Consider the following 16381-nt stretch of genomic DNA (forward strand, 5'->3'; position numbering starts at 1 on the left):
TGTAAAAAACAAGGACGGCTCCCTAAGGCCTATTATAGACTATAGACAATTGAACAAGATCACAGTAAAGAACAGATACCCTTTGCCCCTAATCCCAGAGTTAATCGAGAGGTTAGAAGGGGCCAAGTTCTTTACGAAATTGGACCTTCGGGGGGCGTATAATTTAATCAGAGTGCGAAGTGGCGACGAGTGGTTAACGGCGTTCAGGACCCGATACGGCCACTATGAATACACAGTCATGCCGTTCGGGCTCTGTAATGCCCCGGCCACTTTCCAGTATTTAATAAATGATCTCTTCAGAGATATCTTAGATGTTTATATAGTCATATATCTAGACGATATATTAATATACTCTAAAACACTCTCTGAACACGTTCTACACGTCAGACAAGTCCTATCTCGTTTAAGGGAAAACCACCTGTATCTCAAACCAGAGAAGTGTATATTCAATTCTCAGACCATAGCTTTTCTTGGGTATATCATCAGTTCCTCAGGTATACATATGGAGGAATCAAAAATACAAATCATTAAAGATTGGCCTGTCCCTAAGTCTAGAAAAGAAGTCCAAAGTTTCCTGGGCTTTGCGAATTTTTATCGCAAATTCATAAAAAATTTCTCTGCCCTCACTAAACCATTAACGATGCTAACAAGGACTAGCATACCTTTTAGATGGAACCCCGCAGCACAGGAAGCTTTTGAGCTGTTAAAACTAAAGTTCACTACCGCTCCTATCCTTAGGTTTCCTAATCCAGAGTATCAATTTATACTGGAGGTCGATGCCTCGGACGTTGCTGTGGGTGCTGTTCTTTCACAAAGAAAAGGCTTAAAACAACCTCTCCATCCTGTTGCTTTTTTCTCTCGATCACTGAATTCTGCTGAACAGAGCTACCCCATTGGGGAAAAAGAAATGTTAGCCATTAAACTATCACTCGAGCATTGGAGGCACCTACTCGAGGGTACAAGTGTTCCTATATTGATCTATACGGACCATAGAAATTTACAGTACTTGAAAAGCACTAGGACCCTCTCCTCCAGGCAAGTAAGGTGGAATTTATTCCTCACCAGATTTAATTATCAGATAGTATATCGACCAGCAAGTCAGAACTATAAAGCAGACGCCCTCTCCAGGTTACCTTGTTATGTACGGAAGCCTATACCTGATACCAGCCTAATCCCTAAAGACAGGTTCGTTTCCTTTATCTGTGACTTCAAACCACAGCTACTACATGAACAAATGGAGGATCAAACAAAACCATTATCGCTCCTGCACAAGAGAAAGGATAAATTATACTACCACCAAGATCAGTTGTACATTCCTCCAACTCGTAGACAAATGGTTCTTCAAACCGTCCACGATTCTTCGCTCGCTGGACACCCGGGAATGAAAAAGACACTAGAACTCGCAAAGAGATCCTACTGGTGGCCTAACATGGCCAGTGAAATAAACCAATATGTAACATCCTGTCACAAATGCACTGTTTCCAAATCAACAAAACAAGCACCCTATGGATTTCTACTGCCCTTACCTACTCCATCAATTCCATGGTCAGAAATAGCACTTGATTTCATAGTAGACCTACCTGTATCGAACAACTTTAATACCATTTTAGTAGTAGTAGACCTATTCAGTAAAATGGCACATTTCATTTCATATCACAAATTGCCTACCGCCATGGAAACCATCCAATTACTCATAAAACATGTCTTCAAACACCATGGCCTTCCTACTACTATCTTGAGCGACAGAGGCAGTCAATTCTCTAGCAGGTTATGGACGAAGTTTTGCGAATTATTTATGATTGACAAGAGACTCACTACTGCATATCATCCTCAAAGCAACGGACAGACAGAGCGATGTAACCAATGGATCGAACAATGTATACGGCTGTACTGCTCTGATCAACAAAACACATGGTCCCAACATTTACCATATGCTGAATTTTCATTTAATAACACTATCAATACCTCCACTGGGACTACACCATTCTTCGCGAACTACGGTTTTCACCCCAGATTTCATCTACACCCCGATAACCGTACCACTTTCCCAGGTTTATCTGAACTCTCCGATGCCATCTCTGCCAGCTTCTCTGCTACACAGAATGCTATTGAATCAGCGAAGGAAACACAAAAAAAGTTTTACGATAGGAAAAGAAGAAAACCGCCCCCGTATGCTGTAGGTGACCTCGTCTGGTTATCCACAAAAAACCTGAAGCTCAACACTCCTTCAAAGAAATTCTCTCCTTTATTCCTGGGACCCTATCCTATCACCCGAATACTCAACGTGAATGCTGTCACCCTGAAACTACCGGACAGCATGAAGGTACACCCTACCTTCCATGTGTCCCTTCTAAAGCCCTACAAGGCTTTAAGAAACGTTCCTTCGGATTCTGTCCCTCAGATCTCAATAGACCCTACTACCGAATATGAAGTTCGAGCAATTCTTGATTCCCGGTTGTTCCGAGGGGTGTTGCAATATCTTATCAGTTGGAAAGGGTATTCTTCGGAGCACAATTCCTGGGAACCTGCTAGTAACATCTCTGCACCTCGACTGGTGTCGCTTTTCCATAGGAGGAACCCGGATCGGCCGCATCCTGAGCACCGGAGCTGCTCCTAGAAGGGGGGATACTGTCAGGCTCACTGCTGCAAGGCATATCGATGTACCTGTCCCTTTAAATAATAAACTCTGATTAACAACTTTCTCTATAAAACCTCTAATCTACTATCCTACATTGCTTGTTATTGACCGTCTGCCACCCAGTGGTAGCTAAACGGTATTATCCTGAGCCTTGCCTGTTTTCCTGCTCCTCTCTGAACCTTGCCTGCACAGCCTCTCTCTGAGTACCGGATCTACTTTGAATCACACACCATCAACAGAACTACCTAAGCCCTGATCAAGCTCTCTACACCGGACCAGCTTACTCCCCACTGGGGTTCTCTATACCGGATTCCAGACCTCACTCTCTAGAGTATTAACTTCCACTCAGGTACTTTTAAAAGTTCAGTTGTTACAACTTGTTCTTACTGCTACAGCCTGTATTTTCAGTTCACCCTAAAGAGCAACCTGTCAGTTTTTCTTTTGTTGTGCACATTTTCTCTTATCCTCTCAAAATACCACATATATATATATATATATATATATATATATATATATATATATATATATATATATATATATATGAATAAGTTGATCAACATTTATCCGCTGCATAGCTGTGCTTTATGATAATTATTTTTCACAAGTACTTTGTAAGTGTGTTCTTTTTTTATTTGGGATTCACAGTGAGAGACACTGCTATATAAAAGCAGTGTTAATACCAAACACATGTGATAGCAATAGTGTTTTCTCACCTATTCCCTAATATCAACCTTGCTGACTGTTAAATGTGCTGTTTGACACTATCACTCATGATAGTTTATGTCACTTAGCAATATTTCATTCTGCTACAATCATTCATATTTTTTAGTACAAGTATGATTCTCAGCAGCTGTGGTTCACACAACTCATTATATGAATCTCATTACTAGCTATCGTATCTGAGTCTGACACCTCTAGAGTAGAAAAACCTCCTTCAAAAGAAAACGGTGTTCAATTCTAAATCTGAAGTTAGTTTCCTCTGAAGCAGGAGACTTAACCTCTGAAACCTCTGTTTCCAAAAACTCACCTTCCGATGCAACAGAGGTTAACTAATCCTCAGAAAGATGAGACAGACTAGCCAATTCTGACTGAAGAGAAGGGATATCCCCCAAATAAGCAGAATTATGTTTAACCTTTCTATTATGATTTCCAGAGATAGGCAATGCGTTTAGGGCTACCGAGACAGCAGATTGTAATTGAGAAGTAAAATCCGCTGGAAAAAAACACCTCCAACTAGAGTAGGTGAACCGTGGGGAACGGCTTGTGAAATAGGGTTAAATCGGGGGTTGGGGAGTGAGAGTAGGCATCTCCTGGACAATAGAGTCCTGAGAGGTAGAAGGCAAAGAGAGAATTATTATTCTAGTCCCCTTCTTAGCTTTTAAAACAACACCTAAGCAGATAGAACAAAATTGAGCAGGGGGACAAACCATAGTCTCCTCGCAATATAGGCAAGCATTAGATATGGTTATGGCAGCAATAGAACCCTCTGAGGGGTTAATTTCAGTGTCCTCCATAGTGGATAATGGGTATCAAGAAAAACATTGCCAATAAAGGTTTTTCTGTGCAGAGGCACCGCTACCCACACCTAGGCTGGGGTACTCACCATCTCCCACCGCCTTTGGCTTGGGTGTCTTTGCCTCCTCCTGATGGCCAGGTGTTGATATTCCCAACAGTAATGAATGAAGCTGTGGACTCTCCCTGCCTTTGGAAAGAAATCAGATTAAGAGATCAATTTTTGAAAATACACAAAGCATTTGGATAAAACCTGGCCAAAGTTAATTTTATTATCTATAATGATTATAGAAAATCTCTACTCTAACATTTTCCTATGGAACTTTTGAAAAGGAATATTTTAAACCCAAGGGAAGCTTATCACATTAGCCACTTTTTTTACCATTAAAAAACAAGAACAGACTGAAGTTAGGTATGAAAAGTTTTTAGTAATCAAGATTTTAGTTTATTTTCTAGTTAAAGACTCATTCTATCCTAATAAGAATTTAATAAACACGGCAATATTGATAGCCAGACAAACCATCCTTAGATCATGCATGGAAAAGCAAGGGCTCGCTGAGTCTTTTGAATCTTTATTCAAAATATGATGTATCAAATGATTATCGATCAACATGATCCTTTGATATTTACAGAAAACAAATAAGCATTTTTAAATAAATAGGATATAGTGCTTATTTCAGTACCTAGGGAAACCCAGTTGCAGATCATCTCCCCATTTCGGAATTCTCCCCTCTTTTAACAATTGATTTTTTCTTCTTCCTCTTCTTCTCTCTTTTCTTAGGATAAAATAAGGAAAGATACCAGGAAGAAGTTAAATCAGCTGAGGCTGCAGTGCTTTGGTTGGTTTTATGATTGGTTGTTTATAATCTGCTTACAGCCACCTATTATGGTTGATGTTATATACTCCGCTTTATCCGAAATAAATATGTTTGTACATATTTTTCTTTTAGTTTTTTCTCGCTGCTTTCATTCACTACTTGTGTCTATGAATATTGTACTTCCTCTGTTATTCGAAAAAATAAAGATATATAGAAAAAAAGTAATCAAGATTTTGATTTGTTGATCTTTTATTGCAAATAAATAAATACATTTCAAAATGAATCAATGTTATCTGCTTATTTAATTGAAATTAAAAAAACAATGATCCAAAAGGTTATGGATGTGTGATCTGTTGTGTCTGTGGTTTGGTCCAATTACAGTTGTTCGAATTTTTCAAACTTCAAGTAATTGAGCACAAAAACAGGAATTCCCTTATTGAAACATGAGCCTTAGCAATTTTTTCTACATATGATTTCCATTAAAAAATGTTTTTATAATTAATCTCTGAACTGATTGTTTAAAATATAAATATTTGTCAGGAGCATCCTGAATTATTTTTTTTTTTCCTCATAAGAAATTCTTGATCATTTTACCAATAAACAGAGGCAACAGTTTAAATTTAATCACAAAAAGTGTCCACTATTATATGTCTGTATAGCAAGGATTTCATATATCATGAATAGTAATACTAATATATAATATGAAGTGGTTCTTTACATTTAATACATTATTTGTGCGGATATTAATGTGCTTTTGGTGTAGGCAATAACTTTTTTTTATTTTTGATACCTCCATCGTATTTTGTATGATTATTTCGGCAATAACAGTTATTTAAAAACAGACACAATATGTAAAAGGTAGTAATCCTAAAACTTACATTTAAGGTGCTTAAAAGGGACAGTCTACTCCATAATTTTTATTGTTTAAAACGATAGATGTTCCCTTTATTACCCATTCCCCAGTGTTGCATAACCAACACTGGTATATTAATATACTTTATACCACTGTGATTACCTTGTATCTAAGCCTCTGCAGACTGTCCCCTAATCTCAGTGCTTTTGACAGACTTGCATTTTAGCCAATCAGTGCTAAATCATACGTAATTCCAAGGGAGTGAGCACAATGTTATCTATATGGCACGCATGAACTAACACCCACTGGCTGTGAAAAACTGCCAAATGCATCGAGATAAGAGGCGGCCTTCAAGGGCTTAGAAATTAGCATATGAGCCTATCTAGGTTTAACTTTCAACTAAGAATACCAAAAGAACAAAGCACATTTGATAATAAAAGTGAAAAGGAAAGTTCTTTAAAATTGCATGCCCTATGTGAATCATGAAATAGAAACATTTCATTGTTCATACAGAGCAGGTCATTTAAGAAACTTTAAATGTACTCCCATTATCAAATTTACTTTGTTCTCTTGGTATCCTTTGCAGAAAAGCATATGTACATATCCTCAGCAGCAATGCACTACTGGGAGCTAGATAGTGATTGGTGGCTACTTGTCCTCTCATTGACTCACCAGATGTGTTCACTTAGCTCCCAGTGGGGATGGGCGAATGTGTTTAAATTCAAATGTTAGAATGAAAGTCATTGTAAAAATTCGATTTACATAATTGAATGTTGATAAGAATGAATATTCTTAAAAATTCTATTATCGAATGTTATTTACAGTCACATTCAAATTCAAATATAAAACATAGCTGTGGACTAGAAATACTATTTCGAATTCAAATGCTACATTATTTCATTTACACAACACAGTTGTAGACTAAAAATACTATTTTGAATTCGAATGGGACATTCAAATTTGAATATTAAATTTCGAAAATTGAAAGTGATATAAAATACATAGCTAAACATTCTATTATTCAATGAATATTTTCGAATGTTATTGAAAAATTCTAAAATGAAAATTCAAAAATAGAATGTTAGAATGTTATATAACGAATCGAATGAATAAATCAAAATTTGTTTTAAATTTTTAAAAACCATTCGCCCATCCCTAGCTCCCAGTAGTGCATTGCTGCTCCTCAGCCTATGCTTTAAAAGGGACATGAAACAAACATTTGTTCTATTATGATTCAGATAGAGCATACAATTTTAAACAACTTTCCAATTGACTTATTTTATCTAAATGTGCTTAGTTCTCTTGGTATCCTTTGTTGAAAAACATACCTAGATAGGCAAAGGAGCTGGAAACTAGCTGCTGATTGGTGGCTGCACAAATGTGCCTCTTATCATTGGCTTAAAGGTGTGTCCAGTTAGCTCCTAGTAGTGCATTGCTGTTCCTTCAATATAGGATACCATGGAAAAAAAAATAAAAAAAATCACATACTGAATTTTGAATGTTTAGGGTTCTGTTCTGCACTTTTTCGAAGCATTTTAATAATTTCCTACATAAAAATAATTGGACACAAAAGACTTCACTTGACAAAAATCCATTTACTTTTTAAAAACGCTTTATTAAGGAAGTGTCGACAACACCGTTTTGAAAAATGTAAAGTACTATACAAATTCTTAATACAAAAAGAATAAATTAATAGCAGAATTCTTTTGAAAAATCCTGCGACTTTTTCTACAACATACATATTTCTTCATTGATTACATTTAAACAGAATCCATCCCCCCCAAAAAAGTAATTTTACATGCTCTAGAGTCTGGTTGAGCACCAACCAAAATAATTTTCCCCTCTGTAGACAAATAAGCAAACAACTCATTATCGTCGTAAAACGTTGCCGCCATCTTGGTCTTCGCAGGGCATGAAGCTGAAGTCCATTTTTGCACAACTTGAATTAAAACTATTGACATTTATATATGTAAAACTTTGTTACACCTATTTAACTAAGCAGTAAGTGGTCATCTTAATAGCACCTGAAAAAAAGAGGTTTGCTATTTACCTCCAACAAAAACAAATACTGGGGTAAAAAAAAAAATTTTTTATTTCACATCTCACTGCATATAATAAGAAAAATAATCCTGCCTTACATTTTTTTTATGCATACACCAGGTATTCTGGCTAAGTGGTAATAAGAAATCTCCCCCAAAAAAGAAATAAATGATATCGCTTCGATAAAAAAAACGCGTAGTGAAGAACACCTGGTCACAAGTTAAAACCTCTAGCGCAAAATGAAAATTGGTTATTTTTATAGATGATGGCAAAATAAGAACATTGAATTTATCTTTTTCTTTTTTAAACTGTTTAATTGTTAAAGGGACAAACTACTTGCATTTTTTATTGTTTATAAAAATAGCTTTACTACCCATTCCCCAGCTTTGCTCAACCCACCTTGTTATATTAATACTGTATACTTTATAACCTTTAAACCTCTACATTTCTGACTGTTTCTAAGCCTCTGCAGGCTGCCTTTTTCCTCAGTGCTAGTTCATATGTGCCGTATAGATAACTTGCTCAATCCCGTGGAGTTATGTAGGAACCAGCACTAATAGGCTAAAATGCAAGTTTGTAAATAGCACTGAGATAAGGCGGCAGTCTGCAGAGGCTTAGATACAAGGTAATTACAGAGGTAAAAAGTGTATTAATATAAAAATTTTGGTTATTGAAAACTAGGGAATGGGTAATAAAGGGATTGTCTATCTTTTAAAATAATATTTATTTTTGGGTAGACTGTCCCTTTAAGTGAAAGCATAACAGTAGTATTCTAGAACTATGTTTCATATATATTTTTGCTGGCGTTAGGGAGCTTGTTATGTTATGTTGCTATATTACTATGATGCATCACAGCCTTTTTTTTTTTTACTTTTGTCTTTCTATTTATTTCTCTTTTCTTCCTGTCTCTCTGGTTGGTTTTTTTTTTTTTAACCTCTGATCTGTCAACTGTGTAAGTTCCACTGCAAGTCTTGGGGACACATTCCCAACCATTACTGAACCCACAATTCTCAAATGGGTCACAAGCCATAAATTTGCAAGATGCTACACAAAGAACAAGTGGTCAGGGTGCCAGTAACCAGCACTGACACTCACTGGTCGATTTTTTTAGGGCCTGTCAACTGCTGATAAATGTGTATAAAAATCCTATTTCTAGATAATTTTTTTATGTATTACCCAAAGCGAGGATGATAAACTGGCAACTAAGGGGGGTTACAATTACTGCTTTGTGTATTACTGGCAATAAAGGAGATGAAATTTTAATTATGGAAAATATATATAAAAGGCTTCGGACAGTGTTGACAGTGGGGCTACTTCATGGTTATTTGGTGGTGGCCCAGTACTCTTGTAAAAGATAGCAGTCAACCTTAAATGGTAATTGGGGACAAAGGTCAATTTAAAGGGACATGAAACTCAATTTTTTTCTTTTTTTAATTATGCATCTAGAGGACACAATTTTTACAAAGTCTCCTGATGTAGTCCATAACATGCAGATGTTATAGACTGCATCTCCCATGATGCTTTGCCAACATTATGGCGGAAAGATCATTTTGGGAGATGTAGTCCATAACATCGGGAGGGCCGATAATGGCCCACCCCTGACTTAGAGGAATATGGCTGCACCTCACTGAAGAGGCCCAATGAAGGCCGAAATGTTAGTCTGGGGTTGTCATGTTCCTTGTTCAGTGGAGGATTGCCTGGTATGACCTTACTTGGCAAGATCCGACTGATATACTTCAGGAAAGTTCTCATCTGTGAAAAGAGTTGCCAGGTGTCCGGTATCTGACCGGACAGTCCGGTCTTTCAACCAGCTGTCTGGTAAAAATTGTAGAAAAAAAACGGACACTGTTTGAAATAGCTGCATTATTTTAATGTTCCTGTTATGCAGGGCACTTGGGAAATAGAAATCCTCATGCTTAAATTCTAACACTTCCCGTGCTGGGTTAAGCAGCAGAGTGTGCCCCCTCCCCTGTTAGTGTCCTCTTACATTTGACAGGTTCCCAGTTGCTGCGGGGGCGGGGTTCTTCTGCACAGAGAAGAACGGAGTGAACTGTTTTTACTTTCTCCCAGACAGAAAGGAACTGCCCTCTTCCCTACCGGTCCTGTTGAGCTGTAAGCTGTAATATAGTTTGCGGTGTCACATTTCTTTAGCCTAGTAAAACAAACTGATTAACCCCTTGTCTGCTAGATGGCTGTGTAAAGAAGACGTGCAGCCCTCTCTGGCAGTTCAAGGGCATAAACAGTGTGCTAGTTTAAAATGTACAATAAAAATGTTAATTTCCTGATCACCCTTAAAACATTAGATACAATTTTTTATTGATTGCTTTTTAATAGTTTTCTTTAACATTCACTTTATTTATATATATATATATATATATATATATATATATATATATATATATATATATATATATATATATATATATATATATATATGTGTGCGATTCATCTCCCACCATAACCCCCCCCCCCCCCGTTTATATAGTGGGTATCCAGTATTTTTAGAGAGGACACCTGGCAACCCTATCTGTGAAAAGCTGATGCTGGACACGTGAATTTTTATTCCATAGTATAGACCATGTGTAGGTATCAAACGATAGAACATACAGTGGATTTCACTTTGGTACACGTGAAGACCCGGGGGTTGCTGCCTTAACTCCCAAACAGGTAATCAATGATGTAATGGTCCACAGCACTCCAATATAAAAAGTTCACTTTATTGTAGGCAAGATAAAACAGAACAGTTTCATTTTTATCTTGTCTACAATAAAGTGAACTTTTATATTGGAGTGTTGTGGACCATTGCATTATAGTATAGACCAGTGATTCTTAAGCATGTTTTTTGGTCAGCCGTTTGCTAAAGGGCGTCTTACAGAATTAGGATTGATGGTGCAATGCAATGAAGGCAATGGAATGCTATTACTGACTGGTTATGCTACAACCTACTTTTGCAAAGATTTATTTTTGAAATCCTATCAAGAAATAATAAAGCTCCTAAAAAGTTGTGCAATGTTACCATAAAAATGTAAGAAGAGTATGTGTATTTTGTTGCTATTTACATATTGATACCCCAGAATTCTTACAGGATATGCTGGATGCACTGGTGCTGTTGAGTTTCTGTTTAGGAACAGTTGTTGCTGGATATTCTGTATATTTTATAGACCCTTTTTATCTCCATATTTACCAAGGTTAAGGAGCTCCAGTTAATGGTCAAACCACTGTGTCTGAGCATATATAAGTGATTCAAAATTGTTCAAGAGTTAGTTGACCCACCTATAATTATCTATAAACCCAACATTTAAAAATAAATTTTTTTTTATTGTCGCATAGGGTCATTTTGGAATTCTATCTTTAATTGATAATAATTGAAAGATCATCATGTGCTAAAAAATTGTCAGCATGCTGAGAAATATCCTTCTGACCCTTGCACGAGCTGGACCTCATGGATTGATCTAAGAAAAGTAGTTAGCTGAGCCTCCATAGAAAGCTCATTAGAGCGCATTCTCAAAGGGTCGAGAGCAAATGTGACAGGGAGCACCTGGCACTTATGTCATTTTTTTTTTTAAGTAAATACAAATTAAATTGCACAGCATAACATACCTTGTATTTGTTTCTAGCTTTGTAGACTTGTATTTTTGCTACTTTTTAATGAGCACAATGCATATTTGGAACAAATTCGCCAATCTACATTTAACAAGGTGAAACCACAAGACCTACAGGTATAATATGCTTAGATGATTACGGTACAAATTGCGTGGAAACTTCATACACGCTCAAGGACTCTTTGAGTAACAGTAATGTAAGGAAACCTTTAAATTGTTTTGATTGTAATTTAAACATTGTTTTTGTAAATTATTGTTTACTCTAAATACATTTACACTGAATATTATTTTTCCATGTAATTTAAGGACTATTTTTTTATGGCATAATGTAAATTCTCATTTTGCAACACGTTTTTAACACCTATTTGGTAATGTCTATCAGGCATGTGCACTCGGGGCATTGCCATTTGGCTATTTTCTGTTAAGCCAGATCTTTGAGCTTTCAAACAAATAAATCCTGCACAGAAAATAACCAAATCCGCTACCCACCGCCATTATTGGCTTTACTTCCACAAACTAATGAACAGATGCACATACCTACCGTCTAGATGAGTGTCTATGCATAATACCATTCCGAATTCTAGAATGTACCTTTAAAGCGTGTTTTAAATACTCATTTTGTTGAGCACAATCCTGTTTGTACGTATCTTGCCATCGCATACAGAAATGTAGAGGACGCCCCTTAGTGAAAAACACAGTAGCAGCGCTGACAATTTTATATCGGCCCGTCTGATTGGAGATTTATAGATCATCAGGACCTATGTAACAAGATTATTTCTAAGCATTATTGCTGCTATATATCTCACTCATAAAAACATAGATTGTGATGGCATATAAGAACCAAAAGGCACAGTAAATCTGCTCATATTTCTGTCAACGAACCTTGCACAAAACACGAAATACAATAACGCACAAGAGCCAATAGTGCGCTCTGCACCTTACCTATAACCCCTGCATGGAATGCCAAGTTACAAACATTTCAGAACATGTGAATACTGACCCATGTCAAGTACCTGCAAGTTGTATGGGCAAAGTGACAATAGTCTGTCATTTGTATGACAGTTTCCATACTTAAAGGGACATGAAACCCACATTTTTTTCTTCATGATTCAGATAGAGTGTACAATTTAAAACAACTTTCCAACTGATTTATATTATCTATCTTAGTTCTTTTGGTATCCTTTGTTAAATAGCATACCTAGCTAGCTGCTGCTTGGAGGATGCACTTATATGCCTCTTGTCATTGGCTTACCAGTAGTGCATTGCTGCTTCTTCATCAAAGGATATCAAGGGAATGAAGCAAAATTGATCATAGAAGTAAACTAGAAAGCACATATGCCTCTTGTCAATGGCTCACCAGATATTTTAAGCTAACTCCCAGGAGTGCACTGCTGCTTTGGAGCTGACTTTAAGCATGTGTTTAACTGCTTTGCAAGATTTACACAGATCGTTATATGCAAACAGCAGTGCATTAATACAATACTCTAACACATTAGGGCATTCTATTTATTTGGCAGTTTAATGTCCCTTTAAGTACATAATTATTAAATGAAGAGGTCAAAATACCTTAAAAACAACTGTACATTGTTTAATTTAAAGACACCAAATTCAGGTTAGACATTGGGCCAGAAATACTTTGGAAAACATGTTGAGATGTTTTACAAACATAAAAAATTGTACATTTTTCCAACTACTTTAAAAACTTTTAAATAGGTTGGTATCAAAGAAGCGATTTATAACAAAAAAGGAGTAGTGGTCCCTTAAAACTTCCTTAAAGAGACATAATACCCATATTCTATATAAAGCTGACAAGAAAACATCACCTGATCATCTCTAGGTAAAAAAAGAAGATATTTTACCTTAAAATTTCTTTGGCTCACAATAGTAAGTGCTCTGTGAACAGTTATGCTTTAGCGACTGACAGCTGTATATTGAGAGAGAGAAAAAACACAAAAAACTGCTAATCACCTTTATCAGTACTGATGTTACACTTTGCTTTACATTGTTCTCTTGAGATATCACTCAAATCTCACAATATTTCATAGTAAACTAGGAGGGAAATAACATTGGTGTGCCTGCTTATGACAAATGGACCCTCCCTTGCAAGTCCCGGGACTAGCATTCTGATTGGTTGCTTAGAATCCCTTTACAATGGGATGTGGCTACTGAGGAAATGTTGAGGTTAATGATCTTCCTTTTTTTACATAGAGATGTTTTGGTAATATTTTCTAGTCAGCTTTTTACCGTTATGTTGGCTGCATCACTTTCAAGTATTTTAACATTAGGACAATCATGTCCCTTTAAACCTTTATGTGCTTGAAAACAAAATTAAGTATGCGCACAGAATGAGAGCGCTTTGATTCACAAGTGCTATAAGAAGTGGAATCTTGTATTTTATACAATTAAATTTTCATGCTCCAAAAACCATCTGCTTTGCTCAGATTGGTTGTTGATTATATTGCAAATAGGTATAAACCTTTCCCCTTTCAATCATACTGTTTGTTCTTTTTTGGGATATTATTACCAGAGGCAGAAAACAAGTGTGTTTCAGAGAAAACTTAGCTCTCTATCCACAGAGATACATGGTCTTTCAAAAGTTTTATTTCTGTTCATCGGAACCAGAAAATAATTAATTTACAGTGTTAAAATTCTAGCCAAGTCACAGGAATTATTACCATATTAATTGTTCAATAGTTGCACTAATTGTATAGAAAAAAAAAATCTATCCCACATATAGTACTTACAAAACAGTAACTATGAACACAGCCAAGAGTTTTTCATTTAACAGATATTTTTCAACTCTCGTTTCTTGTTTGATCTTTTTCTTTGGTTAGATTAAAACTGACCTCAATTCCGAGACATTTCAACATGTCAGTTTTTTTTTTATGCCTCTTTTAAAAGTATAAATAAAATTTGGATTTTAGAAATAGCAAAATATTAGTTCCCCCGAAAAAGAAAAAAACAATTCATGTTCCTAGTGCTCTGTTGACCTTCATTTCAGGGTTTTTAAAAATAATTTTATGTCCAGTTTTTTTGATGTTGGTGATTTTATTCCTGGGTAGTAGAAAAATGCATCCAGCTGAAAACAAATAAGCGTCCTTCACAGTTTTTTTCAATACATTGTACATGGATTTGGAGGCACATCAGAGTCAACAGCCTCCCTGATTTTCAACACTGTTGCACATAGCAGGAGTTGGTCTGGGTTCCTCATTTGCATGGGTTCCTCACTTGAAATGAAAAGTGCTTGTAGAAGAAGCTGGTGTGGGATGATAGTGCATCTGGGTAAGGCAAATGAGAGGCAGTGAGGTGATCTCCAAATGGCATTGTTATGATAATGTGGGTCACACAAGAGTACCGGGCTTGGCTTTTTCTTGTCCATACCACTGTACATCAGCTAGTTCTGGATACAGTGCAGACTCTAGGTAGCAGTTATCGTAGCTCCTAGGGGGAAAAAAAATGGTCATGGTTACAATTGTGAACATATTTTTAAATAGATTAATAAATTGGCAAAATCTTGGTATTTACTTACAAGTCAGCTTTTATGTATATCTCTGAATGAGCAAGACAAAAAAAGCATCTGATCCATCTGTTCTCAAGCTTTAATATGTTAAAACCTAGTCTCATGGAAATCAAAGGATGAACCTGTATCTATTGTCATCTGGTCTCACAACTTGCTAAATTTAGACTCCCCCCCCCCCCCAAAAAAAAAATAAATTGGAATGCTGTATTAACTTGGCAGCAAGCTTCAGTTTAAGGTGGGATTTGTTCAGCTGTAATACGTTTTTAGAATTAGAATTGGTTTACTCATGTGTTGCCCAAGCTAGGAATCCTTTGAAGTGAAATTTTTCTTTCATGATTCAGATAGACTATGTGATTTTAAACAACTTTGTAATTCACTTCTATTATCCATTTTTCTTTATTCAACTTGATATCTTTTGTTGAAAAGCAGGCCCAGTTCTGGAGCACTATATAGCAGCAGTTTTGCGAGAATGCTATCCATTTGCAAGAGCACTAGATGGCAGCACTATATCCTGCCACGTAGTGCTCCAGATGCCTACCTAGGTATCTCTTCAACACAGAATATCATGGGAACTAAGCAAATTTGATAATAAAAGTAAATTGGAAACTTTTTGAAAATGGTCTGCTCTGTCTGAATCACAAAAGAACATTTTTAGGTTTCATATCCCTTTAATTGAACAAAGATAAGGAACATATGGGGCTTCGGGATTCCAATTAAAAATATGATTTTGTTCTATATTTAATAATGCATTTTACTTCTATACTAACTTAAAGTAGATTTGTATAATCAACAAATACATGATAAAAAAACAATGCAACAGCACTTAGGGGCATATTTATCAAGCCTCTTATTTCCGCGCTGGGCTTCAGGCTCGCCTGAAACAGAAGTAAAGACCGCTGCTCCATATCTTGTCTGCCCACTCTGAGGCAGCGGACAGAAATCAATTCGATCGGGTTGATTGACACCTCCTGCTAGCGGCCGATTGGCCGCAAATCTGCAGGGGGGCGGCATTGCACCAGCAATTCACAAGAACTGCTGGTGCAATGATAAATACTTTGTATCATATCCGCTTGCACATTGATAAATATGCCCCTTAGTCTAAACTTCAAATGAGTTTGAAATTTGTCAGAAAATCTAAAAGTTATGACTATTTCCCCTCCCCCTGTATCATGTGACAGCCGTCAGCCAATCACAAATCCATATACCTATATTCTGTGAATTCTCGCACATGCTCAGTAGGAAATGGAGACTCAAAAATTGTAAATATAGAAAGACTGTGCATTTTGTTAATGGAAGTAAATTGGAAAGTTGTTTAAAATTGCTGCTCTATCTAATTCATAAAAGTTTTATTTTGACTTGTCTCCCTTTATGAATGATGCAAACCAAGATGCCATAATG

The 16381-nt window shown here is 36.4% G+C and overlaps 1 protein-coding gene across 1 annotated transcript in view; it reads right to left on the reverse strand.

Annotated features, from left to right (window-relative positions):
• Positions 1-13030: 13030 nt before the first annotated feature.
• Positions 13031-16381, reverse strand: part of LOC128644713 (FERM domain-containing protein 4A-like) — a gene marked incomplete at its 5' end in the record, with an annotated part of 31945 nt that continues 28594 nt past the window's right edge. The window contains 1 exon segment of the mRNA XM_053697230.1: positions 13031-14904. Coding sequence (XP_053553205.1) covers positions 14805-14904 — 100 coding nt within the window.

This window comes from Bombina bombina, unplaced genomic scaffold, assembly GCF_027579735.1.
Source record: "Bombina bombina isolate aBomBom1 unplaced genomic scaffold, aBomBom1.pri scaffold_653, whole genome shotgun sequence".
Taxonomy (NCBI): domain Eukaryota; kingdom Metazoa; phylum Chordata; class Amphibia; order Anura; family Bombinatoridae; genus Bombina; species Bombina bombina.